At 35.5% G+C, this 12,650-nt stretch overlaps 1 protein-coding gene across 1 annotated transcript in view; it reads right to left on the reverse strand.

Annotated features, from left to right (window-relative positions):
- USH2A (usherin) overlaps positions 1 to 12,650 on the reverse strand; it is a 417,498-nt gene that overhangs the window by 62,554 nt on the left and 342,294 nt on the right. Inside the window, exons 55-58 of the mRNA XM_084512774.1 lie at positions 11,998 to 12,196; positions 6,480 to 6,587; positions 5,770 to 5,953; positions 4,928 to 5,085 (exon numbers count right to left, since the gene is read on the reverse strand). Of these exons, the coding sequence (XP_084368900.1) occupies positions 4,928 to 5,085; positions 5,770 to 5,953; positions 6,480 to 6,587; positions 11,998 to 12,196 (649 nt within the window). The remainder of the gene's footprint in view (positions 1 to 4,927; positions 5,086 to 5,769; positions 5,954 to 6,479; positions 6,588 to 11,997; positions 12,197 to 12,650) is intronic.

Consider the following 12,650-nt stretch of genomic DNA (forward strand, 5'->3'; position numbering starts at 1 on the left):
CAGATGTCAATATGAAGCAAATGATACCTGTTTCAACATAACTCTGTCCAACATTCAGTCTATATCTCAGCAGAAATGCTAAAACAAAAATCCATAACCCTAATCTCCTCCTCCTAAAGGCAGAAAATGTTTAATGAATGATACCAGTAATAAATATGGTCAGCAGAAAAAGTATTCTGAGGAAGTGAACAGGAAACTGTAAATAAAACTACATGAAAAATTCTAATATTTTTCCACAATTTGATTAAATTAATTCAATGCCAAGATCAAAGGATCACTTTATAATCTGTAAAAATGAAGAAATCCACCCATGCAACACAGAAACGTGTCAAAAAAAACTTTTTATATTCCAGAATAGCCTTTAGCATCTGGAGCCAGTCTGAAACGACTACCTTGTGTGCTCTGATGACTGAAAGAAATGAAATGGTCATATTTGTTCAAGTCAGCTGGGAAACCACACGACTTGGTTAGTTCCAGAGTTCATAAATTTATGTCAGAATAAAGGGAACCGTAAAAGCACAAGTGAACCAATTTACCCTAAGTGCAAATGGCAGTTTTGTTATTTGGTGTCAAAGTTACCATGAGCACAATGACAACCTGCCATAACACATTTTCATGTTCACTAAAGAACAAGGATTTAGTTGGTTAATATTCCCAGCAATGCTCTTTTTCATAATTTACAACAACTAGATGCTGATAGGTTATTTAACATTTATGAAGTTAAGATGTAATCAGAAAAACCCTGATTATCTTTACAAATAAAAAAGTTAAATTATTCCACTTTTTTTCTCTGTGACTTCATTTCACAGCAGGTGCACACTCTGCAATGGGACAAGTCAATCAAACTAAACTTTTTTTTTTTTTTTTTTTTTTTTTTGTGGGCATATTTGGATAATGTTCAATGGACAATTCTGTGCAAAAACTCTGCGAATTTGGTTTAACTGCTCTGTGTACTTCAAAACTAATGGAGCTCATTGTCCTGGTTTCAGCCGGGTTAAACCACGACACTCATAAAATTGCATCTGAAGCACAAGTTGCCAAATTTAGGGAGAAAAGCCACTGCCTGTTTTACCGACTGGTCACCAAAAATCTCTTTGAAGTCAATTGATGAAAACTGTTTAATATGATGTGAAACTCCATCACAATTCAAGCAAAATGGCTGAATTGTTTCAGTTAAAGTCAACAAATAATAAAAATAAGAATGATAATTCTATTTAAAAAAAAAAAAAAAGCAGGAGAATAAAGTCTAAAGTAATATTTTATTTTTTAATCTCAGACAATAAAAACATGTATTTGGCTTTCTGATTTTAAATATTAAAAATAAACTTTATGTATCCAGGTATCATTCTGGTTGTAACAAGTGTTCCCAATAAGACTCTGAAGACAGTAGCAGATGGAGATGCTGATTACTTTCAAGATGCAGAACTTCGAAAAATTTGGCTTACAATGATGTGGTGTGTACACTATATATGAGAGAACTGAAAAGAGGAAATGTTACATTGCCCTAGCAGAAGTCAGCACAATTTGTTAGACCATCTTCTGAAATAAACAAGAAAACAGGTTAGCTGGGGAAGCTAAGAGACAAAGATAAGACACAAATGTTATTCAAATACCAAATTTGATCAAAATAGAAATCCAGACATGTTACACAACCTTTGCTCTAAGCGCTAAAGCAAACCCAGAGATGGATGAAGTTGATTATTAAAACATGATGTAAGAAGGAATTTTAATACAGGTGATCATTAACATATGAAGCAAGTAATGTAGAAGCAGAGGACAGAATCTTATTTCTTTTGAGCATGTTCTGTTTTTGTGTTGCTGCCAGCAACTGAGTATATGCAAGAGAATCAGGACCCCAGTGAGGACCAATGGGGTTGTCAATGAGTTGAAATGCAGGACAGCTACCTACCTACCTACCTACCTATCAATAACATTTATGGATATGCCTTGGGAGAATTACTATTTTTTCCCATTCAGCTTTTCTGCTTCTATTCATGGCACTAATAGTTCCACAGTAATTGTAACATATCCTTCGGTAACGTATCAGTGAAATGTACCATACCTTTGAGGTCTGTTCACTGAGGCAATGCAACACAAGATAATGGGATGCCCATTTCATAAAATAAAGTCCTATTTTCCATAGTGAGTGAGGTGTGTCAAATATTTTTTTTTTCTGAATCCATCACTTTAGCCACTACTTGGCTACCTTGCTATTTAGTTAAGTCAGGAGTTGTCAAATGACACATATCTGTAAAGTTATAAGATTTAGATAGATCACAGATTTTGAAACATTATAATGAAAGCAATCAAAAAGGAAGGTCTGCATAATACGATACCATTAATTAATACTGAGGGTGAATATTTGATCTAAATTTATTACAGCAGGTAAGTAGATAGAATGCCAAAGCATCCCTGATATCCAGAGACAGGAAGACATTATGACCAACCACCCTCTCATCAAAACTTGGCTAATATAAAGCACTTTTTTCAGGAAGACTATCAATTAAAACACCCCTCTTGTCAAGGAATGAACGACAATCCATATAATAAAAGCTGCATTCTGGGTTTTAAATGGAAATATGTATTATTTCAATATACCATGTTGGATTCACATACAGAAAAAAAAATACAGAAAAGGTTACTATATCACACAGTGACATGTGAATTCCAGCAAGCTGGGGATATACGGGCCTCAGAGGTCTGCATGCACAGAACCTGTTAACGGGCTGTATCTCATACCAGAACATCAGAACCTCCAAAATAAACCTCCACCTGCATGCCCCAAAGTCTTCCTATTGTGAAAAAAAAAAACAACAACAACACCAAGAGTGCAAAGGTCTCAGAAAGAACATGAAGCAGGATTATGAACAGTCAGGAACTAATTTCTAGCATACAGTGTTTATTTTAGTATCATGAAGTAACATTTCTCTGCTCTTAATATTCCCCATCCCTGTATGAAAGATCAGCTAGAGGCCCTGGAGCTCTGTGATAAAAACAACAACATTTTTTCCTTTCCTGTTTATCCTGTCAGGGGCACTGCATAAAGAATCCCTTATCCAAACTTAAAGGCTTAAAATAATAGACACCACAACACAGTGAGAGAGGAAGGGACTGAGTCACCAAATATCCACAAAAGTAAGATAAGCTTTCAGGATGCATCCCAGTACCTGGAAAGAGGGACATGTACTTTCACCTGACTGAGGAGAGCAATTCCTACAGCTGTGTCAATATATCAAACCCTCATCCTCTACAGTAGACTCATAAGATCCAATATCTTCTTCAACCCTCTGATCTTGTGGTTTCAGAAATACAGAAACCTTTGTACACACCGTCTTCATTGCAATATTACCAAATGTACTACACAAAGCCCAATTCTCCTTACATGTTTGTAACCTGCTATGAGTAACAGGAATTTGAGCAGCTGGGAAAGAAAAGGTCCAGAACAAGGACAACTTTTTCTGTGAAATGCCCCACTCAACAAAAGCCTATTCTTTTCCAGTATATTCCTGTGTTTTAAATCTATTTATAATGTGGCTGAATACTTTGTATCTTAAATTATATTTATTATCAAAACTATAATACAGCATGACTCACTTTCCAATAAAACCAACTGTAGCTTATATGCCATTCGAATTCACCTGCCTTCTGCTGGGTTCTAAATCCTTCCAGGCAGTAGGGAGAAAAGTTTAATTTAAGATTTTAATCTTTTTCATATATTATATCATTTCTACAATGGATTTTGTGCTTCTGAAAACTAAAAGATTGACAGCTCAGGGTATTATAGATTTATTAATCATTGCTTAAATGGGTAAGGTGAACACTGCTAAGCACTACCACAATACTTGCGATCCAGCACTGAAGGCAAAACACCTTTACTAGGTCACTTTATTTTTAATGCCAATTGATGCTACTGTGACTGCTCTGAAGAGTACAAACATCTTAAATAATTAGGAAGAGGTGACATCAAAACTTCCTTGAGTTCACTGATAAAACATATATTATTGCTATTGCAATATGCAAACATCTGAAGTGTCTAAAAAACCTGACCTCAGTATAACTGAAAAAAACTAATATCTTGGAAAACACCTTGCTGGAGAGGAACTACACAAGACAGAAAACTTTTCACTTACATTGCTCTCATTGTTCCACAATAACTATACCATATAATTTTTATCATATCAGCAAACCATAGCAGTCACTTAAGCTGTGATCTACATTAACAAAATGGAACACATTTTCTAACATAAAAAGATGATATTATTCAAATATTCCTTCTTAGCCTACCTCTGCAGCAGGCCAAGACAACCCGGTAATGTTCAGGAGCAGAGGAACAAGAGCTGAAAAATTTTGGGGCATTTCCTGACCTACAATACTGCAAGGTAATATGCCCACATAACACTAAGGTGCTGTGGTGAATAAAACTTATTCTATCAGGTCAAAGCTAGCATGGGCTCTCTGTACTATACTCTTAAACCGTTTTTTTAAAGGAGTTCAAAATTGATTTGTGCAGGACAACTGGACTTTTTAGTTGCCAGCATAGTTATCAAGACATCATCAGCCCAAAAGTTTGATAGGTCTCCCTCTCTGTAACTCAGTTTGGTTGGAACAGAAGGGGAAACTCATTTTCAGTGTAATTGTTTTTTTTCCCTTACTACTTGTGCTCAGTAATAGTTTACAAGATCAAATTAATGCATGGATTTTTGATTAGCTAATCCTCACAATACCCATGTCAAGTATATAGGTCAACATTATTAAAATAATGTCTCCGAGAAACAGCAGCTTTAGATACTAGTTATTTAAATCACACCAACACTAAAACCAAATACAAAGAATAAAAAAATTGAATGATTCAGCTGCTTGCCTTAATATACTATTTTTTCTATCCTTTCATTCTGCTACAAAGCACTACATAGAAATATGTTTTTACCTGGTGTATCCCAAGCTAAAAACATAGAATATGCATCAATTACTGTGACATTATATGGGACATGAATTTTCTCTGGTGTTCCTACTGGTGTTTGTATAACGTATTTATCACTAGTGTTGCTGCCGCCCCAGGTGCTGGCTTCCAGCTGGTAAACATATCTGCGCAAACACAAAAAGATCAGTAGACACTATGGTTAGAAGCTTTAAGCATATCAGTAATAGAACATCCCCATTTTCACCAATTTAAAGTGAACAGACTACAAATACTGCATTAGTGAGCACTTTCACCTTTAAGATTTCTTTACATAAAAGAAGTGATTCTTTATCAGAACAATAATTTTTATACTAAAATTTACATGAGTTTACATAAGAAATATTAACCAAAAAATTCCAAAACGAATTCCAGAATGGCCTAATTAAAGTATTAGCAGCTGATGCTTTCATGTCAGTATGTTCAAAATGCAAAACAATAGCATAAAAGACATTCAGTGCTGTTTAACATTTAAAGACTTTAATTTTTCTAACTATATTCCATAAGAAATAAAACAACTGATCAAGAACAACCATCAACCAAAGGGGAATATAAAAAGCTTCCCCCTCTTTCAGTCAGTCAGAATGACGTTCTCAAAAGAAAAAAAAAAAGAGAGAGAGAGAAGTCAGTTGATTAAGGCTCTCCACCATTCATAGCTTCCTAAAAGTACGCTTTACCAATTTTCCAATAATTAAGTAATACAATAAGATATTTTTCTTTTGTTAAAAGAGTAATTTACATTTTTGTACGTTTCACAAACACTTATTTTGAACACATTTCATATACCACCAAACTGCTTTAACATGCCTTACCTACTGTTAGGCTGCAGGTTAACATCTGTGAAATTCAGGTCTCTACTACCACCCAAGAATATCTGTTCTCCATCACGAAATAATTGATACTGAGTAATGAGTCCATTAGGTTTCTTTGGTTCAGTCCAGTAGATTTCCACTTCTGTTGAACTGACTATGATATGATGAGGTTTTGGCCATACCCCTATTAATATCACAATGACACTATTTTATGACAGACAATGAAAGGTGTCGCACAGTTTGTGCTGTTGCTTTCAGCAATGTAACAAATGCATTAAACATAGCCAGAGAGGATAAGAGAATCTAACAACACAATCTGAATTTAACCCTCATTAAATGTAACTAACTAGACAAGGTACATAATAATGGAGAACAAAGCCAAAGGCTACAGCCTTTCTATGCATAGCTGTCTCTGCATATTAATTTGTGATTTGAAAAATAGACATCTGCTAAATCTAACCTTGCTAACTTGAAGATAAATGTGGAAAAATTGTCACAAAAACAAAGCAGAAGTACAGTGCCAGGCAGTCAGTATAAAGAGCATGTTGAGATCCAAATGCTCTTAGAAAAGAGATGGATTCTCCTGTGTAAATTTATCCACGATAGCTTGATTGATGATGGTGGAGTTTTGCACCTTGTTAAACTATTACAAAATACAAGCCCTTATGACTATGTTTTTGCAGGTCTCTAAGAATGCCTTTTCTCCTTACCGTGAGGAGCAGATTGCAAAGTTTGACCTGAAAGTGGCTGGCTGGAAGCACACCCAGCAGATGTACAAGCAGTAAGCTTGAAGCTATAGTTAGTGTATGGCTGCAGACCTAGAAAGAGCAAACAGAGGTTAGATGAAGGCATTCTCAAAATTCTGTCGCTAAAAGGAAGTACTGGATTTAAAGGTAAATTTAACTTTTAATATTTTTGGCAAACATAAAATTTTAGTCATTCTTCTTTTACATCTGAATAATACGGTAATAGAGAATTCTTGCTAATTTAGAAATACATCTACTAGTTAAAATACTTGACAAAATTCAGACTTAATATGCAACTATGTTGCAATGGATCTATGGATGCCCCTCATATAGACATATCTCAATTAGCTTCTAATCAGTTAACTTAGATAGCACTTGTAGCATAATAACTACAGTCCAGACCTCAACCCATACAAACCTTCTGAGAATTTATTCAGCCTTTTAAGCTTTTTGAAACTACACTTCTGGCTGCAAAAAATGGTTAAGACATTGCTGGAAAGTACCTAAACATTATTGGTAAAGACATATTCTTCATAATCACTCAGAGAGTGGTGAGGCACTGGCACAGGTTGCCCAGAGCACCTGTGGATACCCCATCCCTGGAGGTGTTCCAAGACCAGGCTGGATGAGGCCCTGGGCATCTATTGGGTGGTGTCCATGCCCATGGCAGAGGGAATGGAAATTGATGGTCTTTAAGGTCCCACCCAACGCAGGCTGTTCTATGATTCTATGATAATTGGTGACGGCCATTCAAAGCTTTCCAACAGATAAGCACTTGAAAATATAATTCCTTAGAGCTTTGGAAGTGAACAGCTGAAAACCCTGAAATGTTTTGAATATTTAATACAAATATATTTGCAACAATGAGAAAAGAGAACAATAAACCCTTAATTGAACATGAATTTTCCAACTGAACTGCAAACAAGTCCAAAGACATACTCTATTCTTGCCCCTTTTCCAACTTCTATATATTCAATTTTGTCTGCATTTTTTCCTATTATTTTTACAAGATTTTGCTATAACTGCTATACAACAGTCAGAAAAAGGGATGATAACCAGGTTTCAAGATACTAATTTTAGTTACCTCTTTTAGAACTATTTTTTCACCCCAAACCTTCTATGCTTGGCATACTTGAATGAGACTAAAAGAGAATATCTTGCTTTGAATATTTGTTGGAAATTTTCAAACATCTATTTGCTGTGTGTCAGTGACTTCAGTTTTGACATCAAGTTGCCCACTGGTTAAGAACTGGATTTTGGGACTTCTCCTACAAAATGTACCCAAATTTGGTTAAGATACTAAGCTTTAGAAAAGCCATTTGTGCATATCCATTAAATGGTCCTCACAGTTTTAACAGATCAAATCTTTAAAGATTCAGGCCTCCGTGTGAGCCTGGCTTGAACACCTCAGAGCTCAACTTTAACTGCTGACCAGACTGTGGAGGCCCAGGTTACTACAATACCCTTGGCTGAGGGCACAGGGCTGGTCAGAAAATGGGTTTGTGCTATCCTTGTGGATTGTGTTTTGTAGTCCCATGAACCCTGGGTTTTCTAGGTCTGCCTATAGGTGCCTAATATGTGCTGAGACAAAAGGATATTTAGCTGCAGTCAGACTTAGAATTAGGCCCATCTACAATAAGATTCCCTGAAGGAATAACCCTACTAAACAGAAGCTGCATTATCAGCTTTATTTACCATACTTTTGATGTAACTTATGCCTAATTGTAATTACTTCAAGAACAATGCAGTTCTGTGACAAAGCTTGGGAAATATCTTTGTTTTTAAGAAAATCCTTACTTACAGTCAGTATGCAGACATTTTAATTAAAACCTATTAGAAAAAAATAGAAATAAGAAGCAATGATTATGTAGAAAGGTAGAGTAATGAATGGAAGACATGCAGGCTGCTTACAAATTACACAAGACACGAAGGAGAGAAAATAAAGAGATGACTCAGAGGGACAGCCCTGACTGTAACCTAATCATGAACTGGAAAAGAAGAAAAATCATCTGAACACTGAGTATAAAGTAAGAAGGGAGGAAATGACACTTGCAGACTAGAGAGAGGCAAAGGCATGGAGGAAAGCCAAGTATTTAACATTTCAGGATAGAAAAGATTACTGTGGCAACAAATTACTTGAATTCCCCTAAAGGGAGTCATGTTCACTTTTAAAGGAAACATGCATAATAAAGCAATACTCATTTACAACTACACTTTAAAGAGAAAAATGGGCATTAAAAAAAGAGCACATGGTTTCACTAAATTTATTGGTGGAATTCTGATACCTGAAACCTCTATACATGGAGCAGTCATATCAGATTTTTATCTACACTATTAAAGCTCTGCATTACAGACCTTGTCTTATGTATGCTTTGGAAAGCTCTGTACAAAGCTATGTATGTGATTGATAATAAAAATAATAGGTAAGATAATTTTGTAATGTAAACAGCATTTTGTTTTTCCAATTTCTCTATGTGATTGTTCACTTGAGGATACTTCACCCCTCCTTTTTCTTTTTCTTTTTTTTTTTTTTTTTTTTTGTCTCCTGTTTAGTTGTTTTAGCCTTAGAATTCTGTTTCATTATTGCAGCATTTGTTATTTGCCAAAAGGGTTGTGAAACAGCTTTTTAAAGAACGCGTTGTCCTAGTAGCCAAATCAATTATTTCTGATACCGTTTGTCTGCATTTGTGGGTATGGCTCCAGCAAGGTCAGTAATTAGCGCCCAGGCTAACACTCTTGGGCCCTACCATGGGAATTTACTCAGGAAGATGTCAGATTTCTGACCACAGCCTTACACAATCCTTCTATCCCCATGAGCTTTTTAGATAAATATTACTAATAATTCAAGGCTGCATTGAGACAGGTTGACCAGTGACAACATTACCATGCCTCTTCAGTTTTCACTACCTTGAAATGGAGAATATATTTCAATGAAAGAATTTGAAGCCATTCAATCACACAATATTTTTTAACCTTGTTTCTTTTCCTAAAGTAAATATCAATGATCTTATCTGGCTTTTACCTAAAGATAATTGTTCCTATGATAAAGCCTCTTATTTGGGATATGATATTTAGTGTACGAAAAAGGGGAACTTGAGAAGAGTTATTGCAATAAACCCACCTGCTGCTGCTGAAGAGGGCACTCTTAGCTTTCTCTTACAATTCCCCTAATTATTTTCTTAGTCTTACCCTCTGCCTGCCCCCCCCCCACTGCAGAGCATTAGCAGGCCCATTTGTAAAGGAGTAGTAACGCAAAGTGAAACAATGCCATAACTGTCATCCAAATTGTTCTGTACAGGGTAGTGGAAGTGTTCAGTAATAAATGATATAAAAAGGTCTTTTATTGACAAGCTGCCATGTGCTGTTTGCATTAGAGAATATGAGAAGATGATGGCTGCTGCCCCTAGGTCCCAGTGGCATTCAACTCAGTGAGATAGCAGAAAATGCTTCAGTTTGCTTAAAGCATTGATAACACCTCTAAATAATTAACTGAGGACTTCCTGTCTTCAATTACTTAATGCTTTTTTTTAACATCTTGAGAGGATTATAAGCAATTTATGGATTTCACATGATGAGCACATTCACCGCTATTCCCACAAAGCATTTGTGGGATCATGTTTCCAAAGCTTTGATGTAATTAAAAATAAGCAGCAAGACAATGGTGCAGTGGCAAGGTGCTAGCCTTCTCGTCTGTTACTTGCAAGACCCTAGATTCAAAGTCTCAAGAAATACTAATGCTACAGCTTCATTAATGTTCATCTGTTGCTCAGGGAAAAGCAGACGTTTTTGGAAAGAAAAAAAAAAAAAAAAAGAGAAGATAAGAAAATCAAAACCTACATCCACAGGGAATAACACAATAGTTCGTTCAAACATTTGAGATTATGTATGAAATAAATTTGATTGTTTTAGCTTATTCTTTGAGTTTAGAGAGCAGTAATTATCCACACTGCAAAATCACTGCCATGAATTCCACATTATTACCCTAGGAACTTCCTACAGAAAACAGCAGAGGATTCGATTATGACCGTCAGGAAGAACAATCACTTATTTTGCTCCTGGCTGAACATGGCAGCATTGGACAATGGCTTAATGGTATAGCAGCACAAAAGGAAAAAAGATCTTTGTTTCTCAGGAGGTAACTACTTCCTCTCCCTTGCAACGGGTAAGAAAAACCTATATTGCTTGCATTAAAAATCTCAGTTACTCTGGAGCTATAAGTGCTTTTGGGGAAGGAACCAGGAGCACAGAAGAAGCATTTTTCAAATGGGCTTAAGTGAAAAATCATTGCTTGTTGGTAGGTGTTCTTTACATCACAAACTTAAAACAGCAATTCTGAAACATATACCACAAGCAGGGATACTTTTGTTAATACCCCATCTCCAGAAGAAGTAAATATGGTGATAGGTTTAATATACCATTGATGAATTTTATGCTTGAGCATGCTACTGTCAAAGAGGAACAGCCATTCTTTAGTCTTCTGTGAGCAGCCACAACAAGAAGGATCTATTTTAAAACATGAAGGTATCCAACATGACTAAGAACTCATGCTCTGAGGGGAGGTTGGGAGGGCAAGTATACTGGATGGCTTTGATATGCCCTAAGTCGACTTCTACTTCTTAGGTGGATTTTGTATGGTGACTATAACAACTATAACTTATGAATCTTTGTGTTTTCCATCAGGTAGAAAAAAAAAAATAAAAAATAATAATAATGTATTTATGAATTTTAAAAAAACACAAACACAAGAATTTACTAAGTAACCTGAGATCAAGAAGTGTGAAAAGATATCCCAAAAAGTTTATGTTCATCTTTTGTATTCAAGAAAAGCATTGGCTTATTAAGTATAATTTTGCTTCAATGTAAAATTCAAATATAACTAATAAATAAATATTTGACAATAATACATTTGAGTTAAATCTCCCCCCCCCCCAAATCTCTTGACTAAAGCTTCTTTCAGATACATGCACATTCACGAAATTTCACCAAGCATTTTAAAAAATGTATATAAGCAATATTTAACATAAACAGAATCCTAATCTTTCCCTTTCTTTTCCTTTTTAATGACTCAGCCATAAAGTACTGGATCTTTCTTGCTTCTACACTGCTACACATTCACAGTGGCACCAGTGACTTCAACCACATTACTGCACATTAATGGTAAAAAAAGAGAGTCATATCTGTGTTAAGGGATGTCAAGCCTACACAGAATATTTGAGAGCTCAAGCTCACCACAAAGCATGAATCGTGAATTGAGCTGGATAGATTAGTTTTATAATTTTGAAATTATTAGTATTTTAACATCAGAAGCCTGAATTGAAAAGCTTGAAGAAAATAAATTTAAGGTATGTAAAATGGGTATAAATCATTTCTAAACTGTGCACAAAAGGTCAGATTTAAAAGTTACTGACAGGTGGCATTTTTTATGTTAATACTTTCAATATCTTAAGGATAGGACATTAGATTCTCAGTTCTGCCTCCTTACCTGATACTGTGTGTTGCATTTTGCTTCCAGTGTCAGTGTAAATAAGTCCTTTTCCCACTTGACTGATCTGGTACTCTCTGATAATACCATTTGTTTTTTTGGGTGCAGTCCAGCTTAAATACAATGCTGTTGAGTTCAAAGCACTGATGTCTGGTGGCTGAACGCTCTCAGGGACTCCTTGGACAGTGACTGCAACTACCTGAAGACATATGAATTAAACAGCAATTTAATGTAATAGTACACTAGATACCATGATCAATGAGAATGTCACTTTTGTTTTAAAATGTTGTTTGGTCTGGCATATCATTACCAAGAGCCTGGAGAACTAGTTAGTTTTTTCCTCCTTTTTCACAATGAAATCTGACCTTGAATATATTACATAAGTCTATGTCTACAATTTATCACGACAGGTTCACCACAATCTTAGCTGCAGTGTATAGCACAGGGTGAAACAACAAAAACTGTATTGCTTGAAAACTCTTGATAACTCTCTTCCATATGGTTCGTCAGTGTCTCTGCATTTTAACTGCCTGATTTCATATATTTTAAGCACCAGTAAGCATGGGGCTAAACCTCAATATATCCAGTGCAATCTGAACTCTATCAAAGTTATGTGTAACTCCATGTTTTTTTTAAGAAAAACAAAGATTCTG

Source organism: Aythya ferina, assembly GCF_964211825.1.
Source record: "Aythya ferina genome assembly, chromosome: 3".
Classification (NCBI taxonomy): domain Eukaryota; kingdom Metazoa; phylum Chordata; class Aves; order Anseriformes; family Anatidae; genus Aythya; species Aythya ferina.